The sequence below is a fragment of the Sceloporus occidentalis genome, unplaced genomic scaffold (assembly GCF_023333645.1).
Source record: "Sceloporus occidentalis isolate IW3139 unplaced genomic scaffold, rSceOcc1.0.p SCAF_64, whole genome shotgun sequence".
In the NCBI taxonomy this organism is placed as follows: Eukaryota; Metazoa; Chordata; class Lepidosauria; order Squamata; family Phrynosomatidae; genus Sceloporus; species Sceloporus occidentalis.
Genome location: NW_028317044.1, coordinates 2,403,552 through 2,429,071, shown reverse-complemented (window position 1 = coordinate 2,429,071; position 25,520 = coordinate 2,403,552). Strand labels below are relative to the sequence as shown.

At 46.3% G+C, this 25,520-nt stretch overlaps 1 protein-coding gene across 7 annotated transcripts in view; it reads right to left on the bottom strand.

Annotated features, from left to right (window-relative positions):
* LOC149287104 (protein CASP) overlaps positions 1-25,520 on the bottom strand; it is a 236,500-nt gene that overhangs the window by 31,386 nt on the left and 179,594 nt on the right. For 4 of the 7 annotated variants that reach the window (XM_089493440.1, XM_089493438.1, XM_089493442.1 and 1 more), the window contains 4 exons: positions 24,411-24,467; positions 10,188-10,493; positions 7,020-7,082; positions 1,420-1,608 (listed from right to left, as the gene is read on the bottom strand). The exons of 2 other annotated variants lie outside the window; for them this stretch is intronic. In XM_089493440.1, coding sequence (XP_089349566.1) covers positions 1,420-1,608; positions 7,020-7,082; positions 10,188-10,493; positions 24,411-24,467 — 615 coding nt within the window. The remainder of the gene's footprint in view (positions 1-1,419; positions 1,609-7,019; positions 7,083-10,187; positions 10,494-24,410; positions 24,468-25,520) is intronic. One more of the 7 variants, XM_089493441.1, reaches the window with a different exon arrangement.

Genomic DNA, 25,520 nt, shown 5'->3' with positions numbered 1-25,520 from the left:
TGTCTTTTGCTGGCTTGCTCCTTCCATTACCCCACCCTTCGGTCCTCCAGATGTTTTGGACTTCAGTTCTCACAATTCCTGACTGTTGGCCTTGTTGGCTGGCGCTTCTGGGAGCAGAAGTCCAAAACAAAGGGAGGGCTCAAGGTTGGGCATCATTGCACTACTAGATATATATTCTGAACCAGCAGCTCATGGTTTTGATCGCAAGAGGGCGCCTGGAGCCTGGGGAATAATAGCATCTCCACCCGGAAACCTGCGCATGAGACGTCGGTTGGGTCAGCATAACCTGCTCTCTTCTCAGCTGTAGTATACAAAGGGGGGCAATTCAGCCATCCCATTTTGGAGAACCGGGAAAGGACCCATCCACCCCCCAATCCTCCTGCTCCTTCCTCTGATATTTTTAACTTCAGAGGACAGGGATGGAAACTGGGGAGCTTCTGTGTGCCAATGCAGGAGCTCTGCCACCCAGCTGAGGTCTCTCTAGTCATGAGTGCCTGTCCATACCAGTCCACCAGACAAATGTTTTACCTGCTCATCTATGCTTTTCTACAGAACTTGTGTGGTTTTAACCACTCTTTGAACGACACCAACACAGTTTGCACTCCCATTGCATTTAATGCTCCCCACTACTCCCCAGCTGTCCATTTGTACCTTTCAAACAGAAGTGTGTTTCATGGATGTTGTCTTTTCAGAAGTTGCACCATCAGGCACTGGGATGGGCTGTTTTTGTACCCCCCGAGGGATGTTTTGTTGCAGAATACACAATGCCTATGTATGGCATTCTTCAACTTAAAGAGTTGGAAACAATAGTCATGGTTTTACATGACACTCATCGAACATAACACTGTGTGACTGCAATGCAACATCTTCTCAGCCACATGTAGATATGCAACGCAATAAATATCCTAGTGCCTGAAGGTCAACAAAGTCTCCCACAAATAATAATAATGATGTGACAAGGAAACTGAATGAAGAGTGGTGTGGTATGTTTTGGATCTGCTGCTGCATATATACATGTAAACCTTTCATTGTTGGCGTGGTGGGAGAGAGGAATACAGCAGCACTTTCAAGATGATCTGACTTAATTTTAGCATGGGCTTTCATGTATTTCAACCTATGAAGAAGTGAGGCACCAGCATGGCATAGTGGTGTGAATGCTGGACTATGACTTTGGAGACCCTAGGTTCGATTCCCTGCTCAGCCATGAAACCCACCTTAGGCAAGTCACATCCTCTCAGCCTCAGGAGAAGGCAAGGGCAAACCTCTTCTGAACAAAACTTGCTATGATACTTAGGGCTTCCATAAGTACAACACTCAAAACACGACACCACACTCGGCCAGGTATACTTTATAAACCACACACATATTTACAGTGTTTAGTCTGTCAGAGGGGCATGCGCCCTGTGTGTTGGAACTTACCTTTCTTCTCCATGCGTTTCATGTCCATCAGCTTCTCCACGTTGTTGGGATCGTTGAGCCAGAGCTGCATGCGGACGAACGGCTCCCGGCCCTTCAGGCTCAGCTTGTGCCAGGGCTTGGGGCGAGCGAGGAGGTCGGAGACCGAGCCTTGTGTCAGTCCCAGGATCGTCTCCCCAAACAGACGCTGACCTGCAAAGAAGCCCATATTGCCAAGTGAGTTTGTGCTGGGGAGGAAAGGCGAGGCAAATAAAGGAGAAGGGGATGGGAGCAACATAGCACAATGGGAAGTGGCAATAGTAGCTAAGAGAAGTGGGCAACTCCTTGAAGCCTATTAATAGCTGTTCCAAAAGAAGTGCACTACGTCACATTGAAGGGGCAATCCTATCTTTGCATGCTCTCCCACATAAAATTTGGCCAACCACTCCATCAGGCAGAGGGCTACAAGACACACTTCTTATCTTTTTTTATGAAGGGAGGTGTGTGTATATGTATGCACATGTGTTTCCCAACTCATGACACTCGAATACAGAGAAGTCTTGATTTTTGCTAGGAAGTCATGATTCTGTTTGGAGTCACTTTAGGCTCTGATCTCCTCCATGAACATCTAAACAGCTGGGAACTGTGCCAGTGTTGCCTCCCATGCCACCCTGTGCAGACCCGAAGGTTATCATTAAGGTTATCACCAAACGCGGGGAGATGTTTGGCTGTGAAACAGTAGGACACCCACCTGTGTGTGTCTTATTGCCTAACTGGGGTGCATTTGAATTACTGATCTAACATCAACAATTCATGGGCCAGTATCTAGATCCATTACTCTTATTCTTATCATTTATTAATATCATTTTTTCTTACAGTGCCATTGACAAAATGTAACACTCATTATATGGCTGCCTATCTCCTTCCTCAAGTCTTCCTGATCCATAGCAGACTTGTTTTCCACCCATGAGATTCTGTGAAACCACCACATGGACCCTCATGCGGAAAGGCCACTGTATGGACTACCTGCATGGAAATCCAAGACACAACTGGTCTAAAAATGAGCATCTATGTTTTGAGCCCCTTTGAAAGCTCTAACTGAAAAGTGGGATCTAAGTAAATAAATGGATACTCTTCTCTCTTGGGATGTGTGAGGTTTCTTGCCATAGGAAAAACAGACCTGTTGCAATAGCCAAAAAAGGGCAAGAAACTGGCAGGGCATATATGCCCGTCTGGCCAACCTGGGAGCTTTACATTGCGGACCAATTGCAGTAGCAAATGCCCTATACAGTCAACCCTCAGTATTCACTGATTTTTAATTCATGGATTCAAGCATCCACACTTTGAAAAAAATTTCAATTCCAAAAAGCAAATGTTAATTTTGCCATTTTATATAAGGGTCACCATTTTACTAGGCCACTGTATATCATGGGACTTGAGCATCCAATGTATATCCTGGGACTTGAGCATTTTGTTATCCTGGAACCAAACCCCAGTGGATACTAAGAGCCCGCTGTATTGCATTTCTTTCTATGCCTCGAGAGGAACTGAAATTTAGGTCCACATCATCCTTGCCATCCCCATAGACTTCAAGGCCCAACCATTCATGCCCTAAAGAATCCCTGAACCTCGCCGGCAATTCAATCCAAATGAGCTACACCCAAATGCGATCTCCCTCTGGGGCAAATTCAAGAGCAGATGTACGAAGTGGGCATTTCTATGAAAAAGACATCTAGTCACCCGGTTGCGTGGGGCCTCCCCTTCTAGAGCTTTCCAAGCCAGTAAGTTCCCGTTTTCCCTGGGAAAACGATGATGGGATTGATTCCCCGGCCGGGAGCACTGCCTGCTGCTCAAGGTGAGGACCTTACAACGGAGATAATGGAAACAAAGACTTGCAGCAGACTGAAACAATTTCCGACCCGTGTTCCCATAGCTGGCTCCCGCCACTCAAGTGCGCAGCAGATGCTCGCTCGACCCGCGCCACCGTCGGGCTCTGTAACAGCTCCGTTCCATTAAGCTAATCGAAACCATTCAATCAATGACCCAGGCGCTCTCCCTGGCCTCCCGGCTCCTCAACACAGACGCCAATGCCTTCTTTTCAATGGGAAGGGTTTGGAGACTGTGAGCAGAAGGGGGCTCTTAGTATTATTGGGAAAGAGGGGAACGCTGAGTAGCTTTCCCCTTCCCTTAAAGGAAGGGTTTCCCAGTGATCGATTCTCTCTGCATTGAGTTCCAGTGCTCAGACTGGGAACTCATAAGTCAGACGAATTTTGCAACATACGAATTATGAAAGCTGCTGCTTCCACCTGCCTTTATCGGCCAACCTTTCCCATGCGCACTCCCTACGACTTGATGGGGCAGAGCTCCTGAGGCATCGCAGAGTTCACTCCAGCCAGAGGATCAATGAAAAGGCACCTCTCCTTCCCCAGCGCCCATCCTTTCCCCTCCATCTACTTGTTGTTTCAGCAACAATCTCTTCTATGCAAGGAAAAAAGGCTGCTGTACTTCCCCTGGAAATCGTTGCCTCGGACTGGCTTGCTTTTTAAATCCTGTAAGAGCTTACAAAGAACCTGTTTGGTTCACACTGAAGGTCCATTGAAAGCAGCGTTTCCCAAACTTTAGTCTTCCAGGTGTTTTGGACTTCAACTCCTAGACGTCCCAGCCATCTTGGCCAATGGTTAGGAATTCTGGGAGATGAAGTCCAAAACATCTGGAAGACCAAAGTTTGGGAACCACTGCTCTAAACCTAGGAGCTCCATTTAAGTCATTGCAACTAAGAGCTGAAGACCAGGGACCCTATGTCCTACTGTATGGGGCCCTAGAAATCCATGCTCTGCCCTTGCTGGAATGAAATCTCTCTGCATCCATGAAGCTGTCTTATCTATAGGAGCACAGCAGTTCAAGTGCTGGTCCTGCACCCATAAGGTTGTGAATTCGATCCCAGGGCTCCAAGGTTGACTCAGCCTTCCATCCTTTCGTAGGTTGGTAAAATGAGTAAAATTGGGGGGCAATTGGCTTACAGATTCGAAACCGTTTAGACAGTGCCGAGTTCACTATTATTAAGGGGTAGAGAAATGCACATGCTATGGAAGGAGATTAGCAAAAGTCCTATCGAGAAAGCAGCCATCACAGTGGCAGCAAGTTCTCGAGGTCTATGTGAAGAAACACTTTCTCCTGCAGGTCCCCAGACTGCCGCCAAAACAATGCGCACGCTATCCTGCCAATGCTTACTGCCACCATCTTAGAATGCGTTTACCAGCATGCTTCCACTGCTGAGAGACAGGGCTGGAGTTCTGCAACCGAGTCCCAAAGTAGCACTAAGAGCACAAGGCATTACCCCAAGAACCTTAAGCTTTTATTAAACTACAACAAGGAGGTAACAGGTTTCCAGCTGTTCACTTGAAGGCTGATCACTTATCCTACAGAAGCATGCAAACAAGACCAGGTGGCAGCTCTAACACTCGGGATGCGCCACCATCACCAGTGCGCTGGTGGATTTTAGAATAAGAGATTTTATTCCCGTCTTTTAGATTGGCTGTTTCAACTCAGGTTTACTTTGCTTTAATACAGGTGACTGCAAACTGCTTCAACCAGCCGGCCTGTGCCAAAAGACAAGTTGTAAATAAAACAAACCAACTATCATGTGTAAGCAGCGCATGGCGACGGATTGGCATGAAAGATCCCGTATTTCTTGCATGTCCTGATCGCAGGTGTCTTCCCAGGACAGAAAGAAGACAACTTTAAGCTTAGAATTAAAAGATATAGCCGTGTTAGTCTGAAGAACCAGTAAGTGGAGAGATCTTGCAGGACCTTTGAGACTCACTGAAAGAAAGAAGTGGGCAGCATGAGCTTTCTTAGACTGTCTGAGGAAGTAGATGAAGTCCAGGAAAGCTCATGCTGCCAACTTTCATCTTTCAGTTAGTCACGAAGGTGCTATAAGATCTCTCAACATACAATACACTGGCATATTGTGGTCTCTTATTTCTTAAAAAGGCCCTCTATGCTATGAGCTTTCCTAAGACTCAAATCTACTTCTTCTATATGCGTCTGCAGAAGCAGACTTGAGTCTAGGAAAGCTCATGCTGCCAACTTCTTTCTTTGACTTAGTCACAAAGAGTGCTACAAGATTTTACAGACTAACATGGCTATATCTCTGAATAATAATTGGATGGATATTTTGGATCAGGCAGCAATAAAGAAGGAAATAACTCTTCAGCTGAGTGACTGTACAAATAAAATACAACCAGGTATGGGCCACAATGTGCAGCAAATCACACAGAGACTATGAATAGAGCCACTTCTACTTTTGGCTCACCCAGTCTAAATCCTCAAACTTTAAGGACTTTAAGGACTACTTTACCTTTGGAGTGATAGAATCATAGAATCATATAATCGTAGAGCTGGAAGAGACCGCTAGGGCCATCCAGTCCAACTCCCTGCCATGATCATCAACATCCAAACCTTTACTAAGTTTCCCCATTGATGGCTATTTGGGACAAGGTCTTTTCAGTGATGGCTTCCACAAGCTCTTCCGATAAGGCAGAGGTGGGAAAAAGCCAGTCCATGGGTGATGTGCTGCTCCCAACCCCTATTCTGTGTCCCTCAAATCTCCAGGAGAACTCCCCAAAGCCCTAACCACCCAAGAAAACCCTATGAAATCCATCAAGTCACCATGCGCCGACAGGAAACTTGAAGGCGCAAACATACACACATGCACAACTGCCCCAAATGCTGGAAAAGTGTGGCAGTTTGGACCAGTCCACCTCCCACAACTGCCTTAAAACAGTTCATGTTTCACCCACACCAAAAAGTGACACCACTTGCACATCACATGCAGATCCATGATGTAGCTCACTGTGTATGTGTGACACAAAATGGCCGCTACTCTTTCCAGCTACAGAGGCAGGCCTAGCACCTACCCTATCTTTCCAACCACCAAGCAAATTGCCTATGATTTTGCCAGGCTATGTGTGTTTTGATGATTTCTTTGACTAGGCACATTGTTTTAATTCTATGTCTCTGGCTTCGTAGGTGTTAGCATTGCTCGCAGAGACTCCGCGTATGTTTGGACCTCATCGCGCGCCTCTGTGTGGGTTGTGACAAGATCTTGTGTGCGGCATTGGATCAAGGGATACTTCCCTCCGCACACAAGCTGTGCCTAAATTGTTTCTTATCCGGTTTCTTGTTGTAAGCTCTGAATTTCAATTTTTCCTCCTCTCTCCCGGTGTGTCATGTCTTAAAATCTGCGACTGTAATCTGGAGAGTGTCAGGCGATGTGTTCCATAACTAGCTCAATGGCGAAATAAATGCTTTAAATAAAAACATAAAGAATATTTTGCGACCAAGGTGCCTACCAGGAGGAAAACAACCTCCGTTTACAAAAGCTACAAAGGGGAAGGAGGTGCAAGAGGAGAGGTGACCTCTGCTAACTAAGCAGCCTAGAGTCTGAGTTTCAGGTTCAAATCGGAAAAAGGGTAAGGGGCTGGCGATATTGGCCGAGACAGCGACAGACAACCAGGGCCCCCCGAAACAAAGGTACCTCCGCCCCTTCGAAAATCTAGGTAATTTCTCTTTTAAAAAAGCAAACAGAGGGCCAAAGGAAACATTGAAATATGGTTCCACACCTAATGCATAGTTTGGGGTACATTTCTTGCCTCTTCTGCTGCGTTTTGGGCTTGTCAGCCACGCTGTAGAAAAACAAAAACCGTGGAGGGGAGGACAAAAAAAAAGATGCATGTAAAAGTGACATCAAGAACAAGCGTCAAATCACAGCACTTTTTTTTCCATGTTCCTCCTGGAGCCCAAGAGGACACAGAGATCAGGGACCCTGGTTTTCTGCACACTCTGAAACGCCTGCCGAGAAAGGGGACCTTCGGGGTGGGACCCAGAGTAATCGCCGAGAAACTCTGGGAAGCCCCGGTTAAGATTTGTAAAAAGTGAGTAATCTCGAAGTATCTCAAGGAAGGAGTAGAAATGGAATCAAAGAAGGTAGTGTCTGCAAAAAATCCCTGAGACTAGAAGACGGTCTGGGTGGGTGAAAAGGGGAAGGAGACTAGTTTTACCATTTCCCTGGCCTACTTGGCACCCACTGGCACATCCCAGACCCCAGCGCTTCCCTTTAGAAACCTCACAACTATACAAGATTTCCATCTGGAGTACCTCTTCTAACACAGGTTATGCTGTTCTAAAATTTGCAAACGCTCCGCACCTAAGGCCTGACGGAGTATGCAGTCACAATCGCCACATGAGTACGTTTCGGTAATAGAGTCTGCTCGCAACGAACCTGTTGGGTTGGTTTTGGGGTGGGTTTTTGCTGTGGTTGGTTTGCGGTTGATTTGGTTTTGGATTTCCTGGTTGCAGAATGACTCCCAGTAAACCAGTGTCCCTGCATATAGCATGCAACGACAACGCATACAAAACGCGCACCGGCCCCTGTCCAGAGGCAGCACCCTTTCGGACTAGCAACAAAACGGGAAGCCCAAAGACAAAACAGGAGCAAGCAATTCGACCCAAACTTGGATGGCTTAAGCTACAGGTCCTGGCATGTCTAGAGTATGGTCCTACATTTGTAAGAGAAGTGTACATGTGTGTATGTAGATATCACACTTTCAGATCTTGGCCATGGTACCCTGCAAGGGTCCGCAACCATGGGAGCCAAATGTAGGATGTCATTCTGTCCAAAGAGGAGATTCAGTACGCAGATTTGAATTCAATACATGGAAGGGGTACCTAAAGCACAGGCTGGGAATCCTTTGGTCCTCCAGATGTTTTGGACCACAACTCCCACAATCCCTTCTCAGGAGCTGTAGGCCACAACATCAGCAGATTCCCCAGCCGTCATTTAAATGGCAGCTCCACTGCGACATCCACAGTGTAATTTATCATTTGCCTTTCCATTTAGCACTGTCAAAACAATTATGCTCCATAAGCAATATAAGCTCGGATGAGCCAAGACTGCTACATTTTAATTTCTGGGACGTTTAAGGAAAGTATATTTAGCTGCCATGCACACGGCTGTCAATGCCTTCTTACTAAACTCCTTGGCCTCAAAACTAAGGAACACAACCTGTTCCGTCCCCAAGTCCCACACAGGTATTACTGTACACATGTATACATGAATCCGGGAGGGCAATATAGTCAGGTGTGTTAGTGAAAGAGTCGCTTTCCCATTTCTCCTAAATTTCATGTCCCCTGTCCCTACCATGTCCAAGGAAAAGAGTTAGCTGCAGGGCTTTGACATCTAAATTTGATGAAGCTGCTGGTTCTGCCTCCTCACTAGTACTAATACAAGTCTACTGGTATATTCTCTCATCCCAAATCCATGGTGGTCAAGGAGTACTGGGTATTTCAGAGGAAGGTTGTATGGTTTGTGCCCTTGACGTCTGCCCAGCCAACTGGGCAGTTGGGAAAACATGAATGACTCTCCGTATAGCTCCATCTCAGGAGCTTCTGGTTATCTAAATGATCATAGAATCATAGAGTTGGAAGAGACCACAAGGGCCATATTAAACCCAAGTGAGCATCACAACTATAGTGTGTGTGTGTACACACCATCCTGAGCGGAAACACAGCCTTGGGGAGGTGGGTGGCCTTAAGGAATGAGGAGTGGAAGTGGTCAAAGCCTCTTCTCCATCATGCCCAGTTGACCTCACTCTGGTCAGATGGTCCCACAAGTGGCCATTTTTGTTGGTTTGGGTCTTCTTACCGCTTGCTATCAGGGATTATCATTTGCTAGCAGTGACATTTTGCTTGCTTTGAGTGGGGTTCTTATGCGTGGTGAGGATCTGTGGATTCCCAGTCTGCACTGGGCAAGAAGTGGCTGTTAAGGCAGTCCCAATAGTGGCCAGTTGGACAGCCAAACTGGAGGAAGATGAGGAGAAGGATGGGATCAGGAGTCAGTAGGGCTTTTCTGATGATAACCAGGAAGGATTGGAACTGGGAGCAGCTTGGGCTTACAGATGGCATACCTGCAACTCTGACCCTCAGGGCTGAATCAATCAGAAAGATTGGAAATCTACACAAGGATACATTCCTTTGCCAAAGGAAAATCACACCATGTTGACTTCTACCTCCTTTCCCTTCCAACCTTTCCCCCTTTCCAACTAGTAGAGCAGTTCTTGGGTCTTAGATAATTTCGCCTTGCCTAAAGAAACAGCCATTATCCAGTCTCCCTCCCCTACATCCCACTACTGTCCAGTGTCACTGCATGACCAGTGGAAGATGTCTCAATAACATGTTGCATCTTTTCAAACCTTAACAAGACTATGCTTTACCATAAACTGCATGGAGCTCACTAAATGTGTATAGCATGCTTACATCTTATCCCATGTGAAAAGGTAAGTGAACAAAATGCAGGGACAGTGGCGCTGCCGCAATCCCCACAAGGCTGGAGTGAGGCCAAATGTTGGTTAAAGAGCCCATTAGAGGACAACCAACGCTATTAAGGCAAATGATAGTTTTAAAAACCAAACCCCTGGATAATTGGGGGCTTTCGAATTGGCTTTTTTGGGAGGATCAACAGCCGCGGCAACTGTCGCTCACCTGATGAAGAATAAAGAGAGACTGGGAATTTGCACAGTGAGTCGGGATGGGCGGCCAATTTTGCATGAGCCCTGTTCGTGATCTGTATGCGGAGTATCCCCCGTGTAGTTCTTAAAGAGGATTTCAATGTGACTTTGTCCAGAACCAGTTGCCTGAGCCAACTTTAAACACGCTCCTCTTCCCAACACAGCGAACCTCCCCACCCTTTAAAATCCCAGTAAGTAACCAGATGTAGTGAAGAAGGAACGTACCAAGGTTGTTGTCCGTGAGCACTTCTTTGACCCGCTTGGTGATGCCATAGGTATCCAGTTCTGGGGACATAGCCACGAGTTCTTGGATGCTGAGCGACGAATGACCAGAAAGGGGCAACGGGGTTGTAGACTGAGAATCGCCAGCCGACGACGGCTCACTGGATTCCTGAAGCTTGCCTTCCTTACTGGTCTCTATGGTGGGACAGGGTTGCTGGACCAGTTCGGTCAGGCTCTTGACTGACTCGCTGGAGCTCATTGGAGACTCCGGAGCAGGGCTGCAGCTGGCAGAGGTCTTTGGGGTGCTTTCTGTAAAAAAGGCAAGGGGGAAAGGGGGAGGGAGAAAGGTGGCTTTACCAAAACTAGAAAGTTACCCATTAACATCCCCACATGTCCCATACTTTATAACCAGATGTAAGACTCCTACTTCCATGTACAAGGAAAGCAACAAATAAATTAACTGATGTTTCAGTCAAAGTAGCATACAGCCATACTCTTCTGAGGTTGGTTTGAGTCTGAATCCATTGCTCTGTGTCCAAATCTCTGGAGCAGCAGAAAACAAGTTTGCTTCATCCGCAGTGTGACACCCCTTCAAATATTTAAACTGGGCTATCCTATCACCTCTTAACCTTCTTGCTCCAGGCAAAACATACCCAGCTCCCTAAGTCTCTTCTCATAAGGCATAGTGGTTTCCAGACCCTCCATCATTTTGGTCACCCTCCTCTGGACGCACTTTCTTGAATTGTGGTGACTAGAACTGGGCATAGTATTATTCCAGGTGAAGTCGGCCTTTTGGCTAAGATCAAGTGTGTGTGTAGGTGAAGTCTGACCAAAGCAGTCTCTTCAAGGTTCAACATGTGTTTGCTTACTTCTACCACGCTTCCATTCCAAAGAAAGAAAGAAAGAAAGAAAGAAAGAAAGAAAGAAAGAAAGGCCACGTCTCCCACCTTCCTCATCTTCCCTTTAGGTCCAAACCCAGTTCATCTTTACAGTTTCTACAATGCTCTGTGTCTATTTACCAGTTGCAAGTAACTTTACAAACAACAACCAATTCTAGGTAATTTCGTCATGCAAGTTCATTCACTGACACAGCAGATCGATTTTATTTGATTTAATTACACTAGGTAATTCAACATTTACTCCGCTGTACAGAGAATAATGCTGCTTCCCAGAAAAACACCGTTTGAAACAAGGCCACCAAAAAGAAGAAAACAGTGTTCCATGTTCTCAACTGCTCCTCCCAAAAAGTTGCAAAAGTGTCACTGCATCAAGCCATTTCGTAGACCCTCTAACCATCATCCGATGATACAGAGAAGGAATGAGGGAAATGTATACAGTAGTGATCCTATGGTGTTTGGTGTAGGTTGCAATGCTGTGGATACTAGAACTAATAATACAACCGAACTCAAATAATGCTACTGTTGTATGCCCCCGAGTTCTCTGCTCCTGTCCCTCCGTCTTCCCCATTCCTATCCGACTGCAATTTTTACTGCCGTGTGGCAGGTGGTTTTTGGCCTTATGTGTATTGTCAGGCTTAACACGATAGTCAATAAACATCTACGAAAAATGTGCCACTACATTAACTTCAGACAATTCATCAAGAAAAAATGGTGTAGGAGATGGAAAAGTAATTATCAAAGGGACATGCCATTAAGTAATACTGAGCAACAGGTACTCTGCAGTTTTTTGCCCCTTCGATGGTGTTGTGTGCCTTTAGGTAGTTTCCGATTTATGGTGACCCTATGAGTTGATCAGAGGGGGTTTGCTTTTGCCTTCCCTCAAGGCCGAGAGAAGGTGACTTGTCCAAGCTCACTCTATAGGTGAGCAACCCTGGTCTCCCAGAGTCCTAGGCCAACACTCAATATACTACACCACACTTACTCTTTGTCCCTTGTTCTACAATACAAAGAGAGCCAGTAGTGGTTTGAGTGTTAGACTAGGACTCTGGGAGACCGGGTTCAAACCCCTGCTCAGCTATGGAAACCCATTCTGTCTCAGAAGAACGACATGATGGCAAACCTCTTTGGAGGCAACCTTGCCAAGAAGGCTCTAGGAAAGGATGGGTATAAGTTGTAGTTGACTTGGAGGCACAAGACATCAACAACAAATTAGAACAAAACCGCTGCATTCCTCATTTCGACTTTCTCCATGAAATGATGACATTGGTTTCCTGGGTTCAAAACTACATGGAGCCTGACTGAATCCATTGTTTGTGGAAGAGAAACAAGCGCATGACATTTTATGATCGGATGTATCTATATGCTTTAAAGTCAAGATGTACTATGCACAATCCAGAGGTAACGCACTCCCAAGAGATGGCCACCCAGTGCCTTTTTAAAGACCCCCAAAGAAGGAGAGCCCACTATCTTCCAAGGCAATCTATTCTACTCTTACCATCAGGAGGTTCTTCCTAATGTTTGATTTGAATTCATTTGTTTGTATCTTAAGACCCTGGAGCAGGAGAAAACATTTTTGCTTCCTCTTCTACAGGGCATCCCTTCAAACATTTAAAGATATTTATACCTATTGATATTCTTTTTGTTGTCATCTGCCTTCGAGTCGATCTCGACTCTTCGCAACCTTGTAGATCAGTGGTTCCCAAACTTTGGTCCTCCGGATGCTCTGGACTTCAGCTCCCAAAATGCCTTACTGTTGATTAAGCTTCATGGAGCTTCTGGGAGCCGAAGTCCAAAATACCTAGAGGACCCAAGTTTGGGATCCACTGTTGTAGATGAACATCTCCAGTTCCCCCTGTCCTCCATTGCTCTGCTTCGGACTTGTAAATTCAAACCCATGACTTCCCTGAGTCTATCCATCTGAAGTCTTCCTCTCTTTCTAGTACTCTTCACCTTTCCTAGCGTCATTGTCTTTTCTAAGGAGCCTTGTTTTTGCTTTCTGATCTCCGGAGAGGAATGAAGAGACTCTTATCGGCGGAGATGCCGCTGCGTCTGTCTATTCCCAACCCACGCGACGTGCTCCGGGAAAGTAACAAAATATGTAATATACCAAAATGGGTGTCTAAAATTAGACTCAGCCTCTCCTCCGCCAAACATTTGTTCAAATAAGAACTTCTCGCAAGGCTGCCAAAGGACTCAGAGGGGGTCACTTTGCAGGTTTCTCTTCCCAACGTGAGCGCTAATATTTGCTTTGGGGAAAAGAAAATGTGAAGAATGGCCCAGCGGCCACCGGGGAATCGCCGCACGTGCCGAGCAAATGGTTGGCAACCAAGCACTGACACGCTTGCTTTGCGCAAGCTGATAGAATTAGAAAGGAAAACAGCCATTTCCACGTCCCGTTTTTTGAGACCCTAGGATACGCAACCGCAAAAAGCTATGCGTTTCTGCTTTGGGGCCTCTATGGCAGACTCCAATCCTACCATGTTACACAGGGCTCAGCAGATTGTGTGTTGCCATTCCAGCTGTTGTACATTTACCTGCGATTCCAGCTGCAAAAAGAATGTGTGAAATTAAGCCTCTTTACTACCTTGAAAGGGGACTTTATCTTCCAAGGGATCCTTCCCTCCAACCAAAGGTCCGGCTACCTGATCTGGCATCTACTGCCATGCTCTGCCTGAGTTCACCTCTAGCCCTGACAATACGAAGACTGTTTAGGAAACACTCTCCACTCCGTACAAAAAGGCTTGTGAGTTTTGCAGTGGACAGAGTTGTCAAGGGTCCTCCCCCCCCCCCCCCCGCAATCTCTTCTCAAAATTGAGAGCCAAAGTTTATGACTTTTGCATTATCGCCTTTCCCGTTTCCAGCATCCCTAAAAAGCCAACTTGTTAACCTGCGGACCCTTCATCCATTAGATGGACACCGCATGACAAGAAGTATAAGGGTATCTTGGCTACCCACTCCATTTGTGTTAGAATCCTAGAGAAGGAGCAGCCACAAGAAACGTGTTTTTCTCCTTGTTCTCCAAGGGGGCTGAAAGACACAGAGACCCTCCTTTGGGAAGATCAGCAGCTCATAAAGAGAGCTCTACTGGATCAGCCCTTGCTGGTCTAGCATTACTGTTCCCAGTGCCGGATGTTTCTGGGCAACCCACATGGAGGGAACCAAGGCAGTGCTTTGTCACTGTTGTTTCCTGGATGCTGGCATTTAAAGGCACTTGGAAACAATGCTTTGATTGAGAGTTCCTGCGTGGCAGGGGGTTGGGCTGGATGACCCTTGTGGTCTCTTCCAACTCTAGGATTCTATGATTCTACGATGATTCTGTGTACACAGAGCAGAGACTTTTAAAAAGTACTTTTGAGCTATAGCTCCCTACTCTCCCAGACAGCATGGCCCCACTGGAAGGGGTGGGTTGTTGGCATTGTTGGAGTTGTGGTGTACCTTCAAGTTGTTTCTGACGTGTGGTGAACCTTTTCTTGGCAAGACTGTTTCAGAAGGAGTTTGCCATTGCCTTCCCCTAAGGCTGAGAGCATATGACTTGCCCAAAGTCACCCAGTGGGTTTAATGGCTGAGCTGGGAATCGAACCCTACTCTCCAGAGTTGTATGTGCAACCATCAAACCACTACCCCACACTGGCTCTCCTTTTGCAATCCAAAAGAGTATCTTCTGGTCTGCCTCATTCCCATTCAGTTCCATTGCATGGCTCCCAATTCCTGCCATTCTGCGAGGGGCAGAGGATTTCCCTCTATCCCTTTCCTCTCCTGCGTGCAGAATCTGGCACAACCTCTCCTGTCTATTTATGTTCCTAGGTGGCAGAAAAGTCCTCTCCAAACATTGCAACACACACTGCGGTAGGTTAAGTGACTGAGTAGCACTGCAATAAATCAAATCTATTTAATAAAAATCACAGGGTTGCTGTTTTAAAAAAAATAAATAAAAATTCAAATTGTATTTAGGAAAGGTGTCTCGATATTACCATAAAGGTCCTTCTTCAACTCAAGTAATTGGATTTCTTTCCTGCCTCCCCCCCAAAAACCAACGTCTGAGAGATGCGAAAGAGATGTCCCTCCCCTCATTCTCTAAGCCGCCACAGTCCATATGCAATCTTTAAGGCAATAAGAGGGCTACACATCTAATTTCTTTTCTCCGCTTAGCCCCGGGTCGCTCTGCAGCTGCATCCCAAGCCCAACCAATGTTATTTTTGTATTGGAGGCAGCAAACGAATGGTACTGTAAATTTGCCCTGATGCACCCATGCGAGGGACCAACTTGGCAGATCATCCATCTTGTTCACGCTGCCCTGTCAGGGACAGCATGAATTCTGCACATGATAAACAGATTTCTCCGCAGATGGGTGTCCTTTAACCCACAGCAAGGTCAAAATGACGACTGGCTGGTTAATAAAAACGGCATGGTGCTGGTTCCAATCCCCCTTTCCAATTTCACCTCCGGTGCGAGCGGAAAGAAATCGCACGCCGGTCCGGCTGCAGATGTCCTTGCGCCTCTCGGACGGCGCCGAACACGGTACCAAAATGTGACTGGCGTTGTTGGTGACGGAGAAATAAAATAACATAAGCCTGCTCAAATGTTTTACCTGTCCCGAAAGAGATGGATAGAAAGATTGAGGGTGGAGGACATCACCAGGGCGGCAAACCTTTCCGACAAACTCATACCATTTGTTCATGTTTTGGCCTCTGACTCCTGAGTCCAAAATATTCAGAGAGATCCTAAAGGAGGTTAAAGAGGTGAAGGAAAGGACTGGCAGAAGTATTATTTTGCCTCCCAAAACAGTTGACAGTCAAGACCTTACTGGATTTAAAGCTCAAAGTCATTTGGTCGGGAATAAGCCTCAGCGACCACACTGTGGCTTCCTTCCAAGGAGCCATGGGCATGTTAGCCTGAAGTGGCTAGCATGCATAAGGATGATTTCTTTCTTTCTTTCTTTCTTTCTTTTAAAGACCAAGAATAAATGTAAAACACATAGGAGCAGCAGAAGACAAGTACCAACAGGTACATGGAGATGCATAAGCAGACCCTGAGCTTTGAGACCTTCTGGGGAAGCCCTTCTCTCTTGCAGGTACATTTGGTGGCAAGATGGAAGATAGCAATAGCCATAGCATTTACACTTCTGTACCACTTCACACTGAACTAAGCCGTCTCTAAGCGGTTTACAACAGAAGATGGCCTTCTGAGTGGCTGAAAGATGGTTTTTATTCTAGCAGGGCTTTGAGAATGGATTTTTGTATAATGGTCTTGTATAATGTACTGGACTTGTGGTTGTTTAAGAGTCTTATGTTTTTTTAATGGTTGTCATTCTCTTGGGGTTTAACTGCATTTTTTACTTTGGTACGCTGTGAATTTTTAACTATGTTCGTTTCAACTCTTGCGAGCCACCTGAGATCCCATACAGAGAAAAAGCTAAGATATTGTGCAAAACACCACTAGCACCGACACCAACAACATTAATAAATCCAGGGATTAATCAGTTATTGCCAATTTCCCCATAAAGATGTGATGATTAACACATTAAGTTTTTTGCAAACTTAGCATAGATCCAATATGGACGGTAGTTTGAACTTAGCATAGAACCAATGTGTACTCTATGTGCCGCCTTGAGTCCCTATGTTGGGAGAAAGGTGGGATTGATGATGATGATGTATTTTGAATGTTGGACCAGGATCTGAGTCCTCACTCAGCCATGGATACCTACTGGGTAAGTCATAGTCTCTCAGCCAAAGGCCAAGGCAATGGCAAACCTCCTCTGAAAAGAATTTTGCCAAGCCAACGCTAGGACAAAGAGTTGTAAGTAAGAGTCGACTTGAAGGCACACAACAACACCAATTTTAGCGCAAGTGCTTTTGCAGAGGACTTCTGTTTTTAAAGTCCCATATTCCTTTACTTTATTTGGATCCATCTTCTAGCGCATGGACATTCCTCAGCAACGCCAGAACAAATTTCAGGCATGGCATCGCCTAAAATATGTACACACTGGATACACATGTCAAACAAAATGTTAAAAGGGGAGGCCACGTTCCATTTCAGAGCTTTGAAAACCTTTTCCCTTCCGCGCGACACTGTGCTTCCGAGGGCCGGTCTGCCCTGGTACAAATGAAAACTACCATTTGTTCTTGAGCGTTTGGGGGGAAACGGCATTTTGCTTCTCAAAAATGGCTGGCACTTGCACCACAAACTCTTGAATTTGGAATTAAGTCTGAATGTGGGAAAATGGCTGGGGTTGCAATCTCCTCCACTCTTTCAGACCCAGATTCTGGGATAGACACCCGCAGGGTGGTTTTTGCCCCCGAAAAATAAATGACGATGGGGTCTAAAAGATTCTCTTTATACCTAAAACACATCAAAAAAGGCATTACTGCCGCCGTTATTTTCTCAAGACCCCAAGCAGACAACTACCCTGCTCAGTCCTACACTGGAGTGGACTGAAAAACAGATCCGCTGTGATGTGCCAAAGAAACGTCCCCGGCCGATCTGATCCACTATTCAAATTCCAGCGCACAGCCCTCGATCTCCGGTAATAATAACCCGAATTCCATTTAGTGTTCATTTGAGCAGTCAGGATAAAGTCATTTCTGATTATCTCCCCACTGTGTAAAAAAACAGCTTGAAGGTAGGCAGTCAGCAAGCATTTTCACCAAAAAGTAATTATCGGGAGTGACATTTTTACTGCTGGCATGCCATAAGGCGAGCTGCGCGTTTGGAAGGACAAGCCGCTGAAGCAAAATGACAGGCCGCGCCGTGACATTCCCAGCAAACCCTCGACATGATTTTCCTGGCGGTTGGGTTTGAAGTACCACTTTCTCATTAAGTCCAGGGCCTGGGCTTCAGGTCCATGCCAAACTAGTCAGATCCAAAAAGTTATGTATAAATTAACACCGGAGGGTTGGTGGGAAAGGACCAACCGGAGAGGGCAAGCAGCTGTTTCGACACTATACCGAGAAGGGCTCCATACTCTAGGGTTCATAAGAAATATCAGAAGCATGGATGGTGAGGTTTATCAAGCCCCAAAGGTACAAGAGAGCCACAACTTACTTCTTATCTTCAAAGGTGGGGGGAGATCCGTGAGGAAAGTCAAGCACCACAGCTGTGGCTTTCCAAGTTTCAACCTCGAAGAAACCCTTTCCGTGTGCCGGCTGAGAGGGAATCCCTGCATGGTTCCTACAGAGCATCCCTGTTTGTGGCACAGGATTCTAGGGAAGTATCCCAAAGCCAAAAGCCAGACCCATGACTGTCTGGCGGGAATGGAGATTGCACTCCAAAACCCAGCTAGCACTCTTCTGATTCTTTGTATCAGGGGAGAGATGGAGTGGTCATCGGAAGAGTGCTAGCTGGGTTTCGGAGTGCAATCTCCATTCCCACCAGACAGTCATGGGTCTGGCCTTTGGCTTTGGGATACTTCCCTAGTATGTCATCTGGGGAACCTTCTGTGCCATTACAGATCTTTAAATCCAAGCAGCACTGGGGATTCCCATGAGACAGTATGAAATTCAATGGGAGGGTTACTGAGTCATCTGACGGCAGAGAAATACGGAGCTACAGCATCATGGAGTCCTCTAGTAAGGGACCGCCCAACATCACCCTTCTAGTGCAGTGCATATAGCTGTGTTAGTATGTAGAATCAGTATGTAGAGAGATCTTGTAGCACCTTTGAGACTGAACTGAAAGAAAGACATTGGCAGCATGAGCTTTCATAGACTAAAGTCTACTTCATCTGAGTAGATACGCATCTGAGGAAGCAGACTTAAGTTTACGAAAGCTCATGCTGCCAACGTCTTTCGTTAGTTACTCTCAAAGGTGCTACAAGATCTCTCTACATACTGACTTCTAGTTCAGTGTCTGCATTGCTGAATTGTTCTAAACATGGAGGATGTTCAAGTGAAATCCACCCGCATGGCACTTATACCTGTGAGATCTGCTCTTGACATCTAAGGAGGCAGAAGACCAACTTCTCTCCTCTTCTCTGGAACAGCTGCTCAATCTGGTTGTCTTCAGGGCAAACAATGGGAGATACGTCTTGGGTATCTCCACACAGGACACGTCTTCGACCAACCCTGAGCATCTTTCACTGTTCTCCTCTAAGCCTAATTTGCAGACATGCTTTTGGAAGTGTGGCCTCCAAGAACTGGACCTCTGGGGACATTCCCCTAACAAAGTCCAATTGTGATGCCGCCTTGTCACAAGCGATACTTAACAAAGCCCAATTGTGATGCTGCCTTGTCAACAGCTATACTATTGGTCTACCTAGGGGTCATCCAGACATCATCTTTTATTGCGGAATGATGCAAATGACCTCACTGACACATCCCGGGTTTGTTATCCACACTAAGGATGCGCATCTATGCACATCTCTGGGAGTTTGGTTGCTCACACGTGCCGGCACTCAAATAAAGATGCAGTCAACAATGCAAATGTATTCAAAACATGTTCAAGGCATGCAGAGATTAATCCCGAATTATCCCGGGTCTATTCACATTGGTTATTCCCAATGTCCCTAGTCTAGTATTGCCTCCTCTGACTGGTAGAAGCTTATCTAAGGGCTGTTCTCCAGCCCTGCAACCCAAGATCTTGTAACTGGAGATACTGGGGACTGACTGGGGGGTTCAAAACATGTGCTCAGCAATAGCTAATTCTGGTCCTATCTGCAAAACTGCAAACGGAATACCAGAAGCTTAGCCTTGTCTCCATTTGCGTTGGGTGGCTTGCTCATTACGACAGGCAAGGGCTGCCTTCTGGATCCTCTCCCCCTACAAGTCCTTGCCTCCCTGCTTCCAAAAGCGGACGATCGCTTCTGCAACCGACCCGAGCGTTGCAACGAAAGCAATCAAGGTACATCCTTTTTACACATCCTCACACCGGCGCCATCCTGCTTTCCTTAATTTGCGATTAAAAGGAGGGAGGGGGGAAAAAAGAGAACACTACTGTGGAGAGAGGGTACTTAAATGTAGGACAGTCAGGGGAAAGTAATTTATCATCTTCCCGCTTCGGTGGGCGCGCTATCAGCCAACTCATTTCCCGCATTCATCATGCAATCAGCCTATTATTTGCATATTAATCAGGCAGTGGACCGTGAGCGCGGCGCATCCCAGCCAAATGCTGCACTCTCTCCGGAGGAAGGCTCCGTAATTATCATACATCAGTGTTATGATGGGGTAATTGATTATAACATCTTGCGCTTGCCCCTGGGGAGTCCCAGTGCTCACCCGGCTCTGGGCCCCAGTTTCCACACAGATCCTCCCTCTCCCCTCTCCCCGAAAAACCAATGCAGGCCAGGGCTCTTCCTGAGCGTCTCTTGTTCACCATTTTGCTCACTTTATTTATAAAGGGCCAATTTTTTTACATGCCTTGCATAAAGAGCAAAACATCCAACAGTCCCTGCCTGCAATGTTACAGTCTCATTACAGACGTGGCACTAAAGGAGGACGTTGTCGCCGCGGAACAGAATGGTAGCCCCAATGGAGAGAGCAAAGGTCCAAGTCCGCCTGTGCAATCCTTATAGAGGTAAATGGGGGGACTTGGCACTCGACAGGGTCCTAGGGATGGACAGGGTGCTTACTTGTAATGGTATTTCTTCGAGTGGTCATTTGCGAATTCACACAACTCCGTTCAGAGTTACTGCGCAGGTGCAGAATCACCCATTTCTGTGATTCGCAGAGACCACCAAGAAGAACTCTACATAGCAATTCCCTTTGTCTCCTTCCACTTCTGTGCTATCGCTTACATCCTACTCGCCTGTCAACAGCCTCCACCGTGCAAAATAAAATAAACCACGGCAGCCTCTGAGTAGAGTAATTGCAAAGTTTTCTGTGCAAATGCCGTTTTAGCTGCTTTATTTAGGCACCAACTGACAGGCTAATTCAGGTCCCGTCTGCAAAAGGGCAAATGGAACATCTGCCAGTTGAAATGGGTACTATTTTTAGGACCCAACTTCCAAACGCGAAATTGGGGTGGCGGAGAGAAAGGGAGAAGGCTTTGATATAGAACAAAAACACAAGTTGGAGGTATCTGTACAGAGGAAAGATATGAAGAGAGACAGAAAGGCAGAAGAGGTGCAATGAAGAACTTAAGAAGAGTCCACTGGGTCAGACTAAAGGCCTCAGTAACCCTGCTTGCTCTTTACACAGTGGCCAACCAGTTGCCCCAGTGGACCACCAGCAAGACAGAAGGGCAACTGGCCCCTCTTTCTGACACTCTCTGACAACTAACATGCAGACACATGCTGCCTCTGATACTGGATCCTGACACAGCCATCCTGACTAGTCGCCATCAATGGCCCCTTCTTCCACGAACTCATCCAATCCTCTTTTTAATCGAAGTTGGCAATCATCCATCTTGTGGCAGCGAATTCCATGGTACGAGTAAAAGAAAGAAGTTGGCAGCATGAGCTTTTGTAGACTTCGGTCTACTTTCTCAGATGCAGTAGATTGAAGTCTAGGAAAGCTCATGCTGCCAATTGCTTTCTTTCTCAAAGATGCGACTAGATCTCTCTACGTACTTCACCAAAATGGTGAAGGGTCTGGAAACCATGCCCTATGAGGAACGACTTAGGGAGCTGGGTATGTTTAGTCTGGACAAGAGATGGTTACCATGTGATATGATAGCCCTGTTTAAATATTTGAAAGGATGTCACATTGAGGAGGGAGCAAGCTTGTTTTCTGCTGCTCCAGACATTAGGAGACAGAGCAATGGATTCAAGCTATATGAAAAGAGATTCCACCTCAACATTAGGAAGAACTTTCTGACAGTAAGAGCTGTTTGACCATAGAATACTCTGCCCTGGAGTGTAATGGAGTCTCCTCCTTTGAAACAGAGGCTGGATGGCCATCTGTCAGGGCTGCTCTGATGGGGAGTTCCTGCATGGTAGAATAGGGTTGGACTGCATGGCCCTTGGGTCTCTCCCAAGGCTTTGGTGGGCCTCCTGTTAGTGACATATGCAAGTCCACCATACATTTACATATGTCCTATTTTTCAGCAGATCATATTGGGTTGAAGACCAGCATTCTGACCCATCATAAAGCAGCTTCTTATGTATATATGTGCTAGCTGTACATTTGTAGTTTGAGATTCCAATCCGGAAACAAAAACACACCCTCAAAATTACTACTTCTACTTATTTAACTAAGAGGCTGCTTCTTAGGGCCATGCCCTCGCCAAGCAGAGTGTATGGAACAGCAAGTGGGAACTCACCGCTGTCGAATCAAACTTACAGTCACAAGTACTTAAGAGGCATGCTCAAAAGCTACACACTTTCTTGACAGCGTCACATCAAAGAAACCAAGTCCTTTACATTAAGGATTTAAATCAAAGCTAGCCCTGTGTCACTAGCTTTCCAGCGCATAGCTGTGGGCACCATCCAGGGAGGCACAAGAGTTTGCCGTCAGACATGCACCCTCTTCCCCTCGTGTGCCCCTGACCAAAACCCCTTCCTCACAAACAAAGACCCTGCAGCTCTGTCAGCACGAAAGTCTCCCTAGGTCACCATGATCCCCCGCCACCCAGGGCAAAATGCCAGCAGACACCGGGTTTCTTCTAGCAGCTGGCAACTAAGTGAGGAAGGCTGGTGCCATCCCCCTGACTCCGACCCCACTGCTGATCCTGCAAACTTGCGGACCATCTAGAAAACTGAGAACGGAATGGGAAGTCCTCTTTTATAGCAATGCTCTGCACGCTTTATAATAATCCTCCTCCTCCTTTAAGTAATCGGATTTGAAAGAACTGATAGAAAGGATTGCAAGAGTTGCTGCATGAACAGAAAACAAGGGCAGAAGATACAGGGAATGGAGGAGAAAGCCTGGCAGCTGGCTCATTTGAATCTTTAAAGTTCTCATTGGCTTGGGTTTGGGAGGACTTTGCGGACTTTGGCTTGCAGGAAAGCAACTCTTAGAAAGGAACGATCTCAGGCTTGGTTTTAATTTTTAAAACTCAATCCAGGTAAAAAATGTGGAGGTCAGTTCAATTTCCCACTAGCATATTGGAAGTTTGGTGTCTTGGTATGGACCAGCGTACCAGGCCAGGTTCCAGACATTTTGTAGGTTCATGTCTCTTGGACTTCCGCTACGGACAGGCAGCTTCCCAATATGAATTTTACAACTGTAAACCAGACAATGGCCTTTTCCAGACTGCCAAAATAAAGCTGCTTCGGGTCTCTTTGGAGGTATGCTGTTTAAATGATGCATGCATCCTAAGAATCCAGAAGCTGCACCAAAGCTGCCCTCCAGTGCTTAGGAATGGCGTGTGGCTTTGGCGCAACCTCCGGACTCTTAGGACCCATGCATCATTTAAATAGCATACCTCCAAAGAGACCCAAAGCAGCTTTATTTTGGCAGTCTGTAACAGGCCAATATATGTTATTAAAGATGAACCCAATCTTCAGCCAATCCAACCTCAGGCACTGTACTATTTTCAGGACCAGGTCAAAACTAATGTTAATAGATTTATTTGAAGTTAACTGAACTGAGTGGTCTAGCTTATGTGCTTCCTACCTTTGATGCAGTCTTAAGACATAGCTGCCTCAACTGTGCCACAATACAAAATGACAGGGTCCCTCTCTAGCAAAATGAACACACTCTACTAACTATTTCTGTTGTTCCAAGGCAACACACATTAACACACGGGTGGGGAACCCCTGGCCCTCTTCAGATGTCCATGCTCCTTTCCTCATGACGCCATTTTCTGGGTTTCCTAGCTTATGTACATCCCCCCCGCCCCCAAGTCTAAAAGTTTGAAATGCCTTGCCTAAGGCTTAACTATCGGTAGTAAGAGCTTCTACTGCAGCGACCGCAAACCTCTCTGAAATGAAAATCCTTGGGTTGAAACAATACTGTCTTCCTTAGAGGCCCTTTCCTATCCGCTCTGACTCCAAAAGGTTCAGTGGGAGACAACATGGGACAGGGCCTTCTTCGGGGCAGCCCCCAAGCTTCCTAACTCACTCTTTATTTTAGATCTTTTATACCAAAACACAAGGCCTTGGGGGGAGAATTCATCTGTGGTTGCATTTACTATCGACTGACGCTGCAGAGTTGCAAGCTGCTGCTGTTCCAGGGACAGGTCGATTCTTTTCAGACTGCAGTGAACATGCACTGATACCTGAATCAGAAGGCAGGCTATATGGATATCAGGGAACAAACATATCCACCTTTCTCCAACCCCACAGGGACTGGAAGAAGATGAAGGATTAAGTAAATCTATTTTGCAAACATGTATCTGGGAAATGGAAGGCACGTTTCCCACACACCAGAAGCAAAACTTGCCCACCCCAAGGCAGAAGCAGAAAGGGCAACACAACCAAGGAGAAGCAAAACGTAAGAAAGCAGCGGATTACCTGAGCTTGCGCATCCCTGCTGAAGGGGATCTTGCAGTGATGACACAGAGTGAAGGACTGGAGGAAGAAAAGGAGGACTATGAGGAGGAGGTATGAGAGGAACACAGCCTACAACCCGATAGCAAAGCAAGGAAACCAGTAGAGCAAAAAAAAATTTCCTTCCCCTTTCTTTATATTAGGGGTCAGGATTCCCAAACTCTGGTGCTCCAGGTGTTTTGGACTTCAGCTCCTAAAAGAAGCCTTTTAGGCCAAACAACTTGGCCTGGGATTCTAGGAGCTGAAGTCCAAAACATCTGGAACACCAAGGTTTGGGAATCACTGCTCTAGGCAGCCTGTGCCTTACTTAGTTTGCGCACTGGGTCTTTTTGATAATGGAATGGGATCTTGAAAGCAACAGGAGCTGGAGAGTGGATTTCTAGGTCTGCACACTGGCTCCATTTCATATGGGATCTAGACCTCTCCTAATATGAAATGGATTGGTACTGATGTCCAGAGCTCCTTGGGGTACTTTCTTGTTCTTCCCCTCCATGGAACTTAACAAAATGGAGTGGAGGTGGCATTCAGCACTTCCACGAACCACCATGGAAAGTCCTTTGGCTCTGGATGTTGCTGCGCTCGCTCACAGGCGACACAATTTGTGTAGTTCCATGTACTGTTGTGAATATTTCTAGCAACACCCAGGCCCTTTGCTATCATGTCATTCAAGTGGGAATGGTAAGACTTCTTGCCACAACGTTTTCAGGTTGTACAATGGCCCCTAGGCGCCATTACACTCTTGAGGATGGCACTGAGAGCATGACAGAGGATTAGACACTTTGCCAATTTAGAATAGAGTCCACTTACCATCCAATTAATTTGGGATGCTCAGCAAACATCCCCCAAATTAATCGGATTTAGAGGAACCCTTTCTGAATAGGCAAGTGGAGGTTGATCAATCCACGTCGAGCTCCAACCTTCGTTTTTATCGTAAAAAGCAAGGCGTTCTATGCAGGAAAGGGAATTGCTCTCACCTCCCACAAATATAGTTTGGGGGGGGGGGGCACACAAAGACCAAAAAGTCACTTTGCCAGGCTTGCTTGTGCCTTCAGTTTGGAAGCAAGCAAGCTGAAA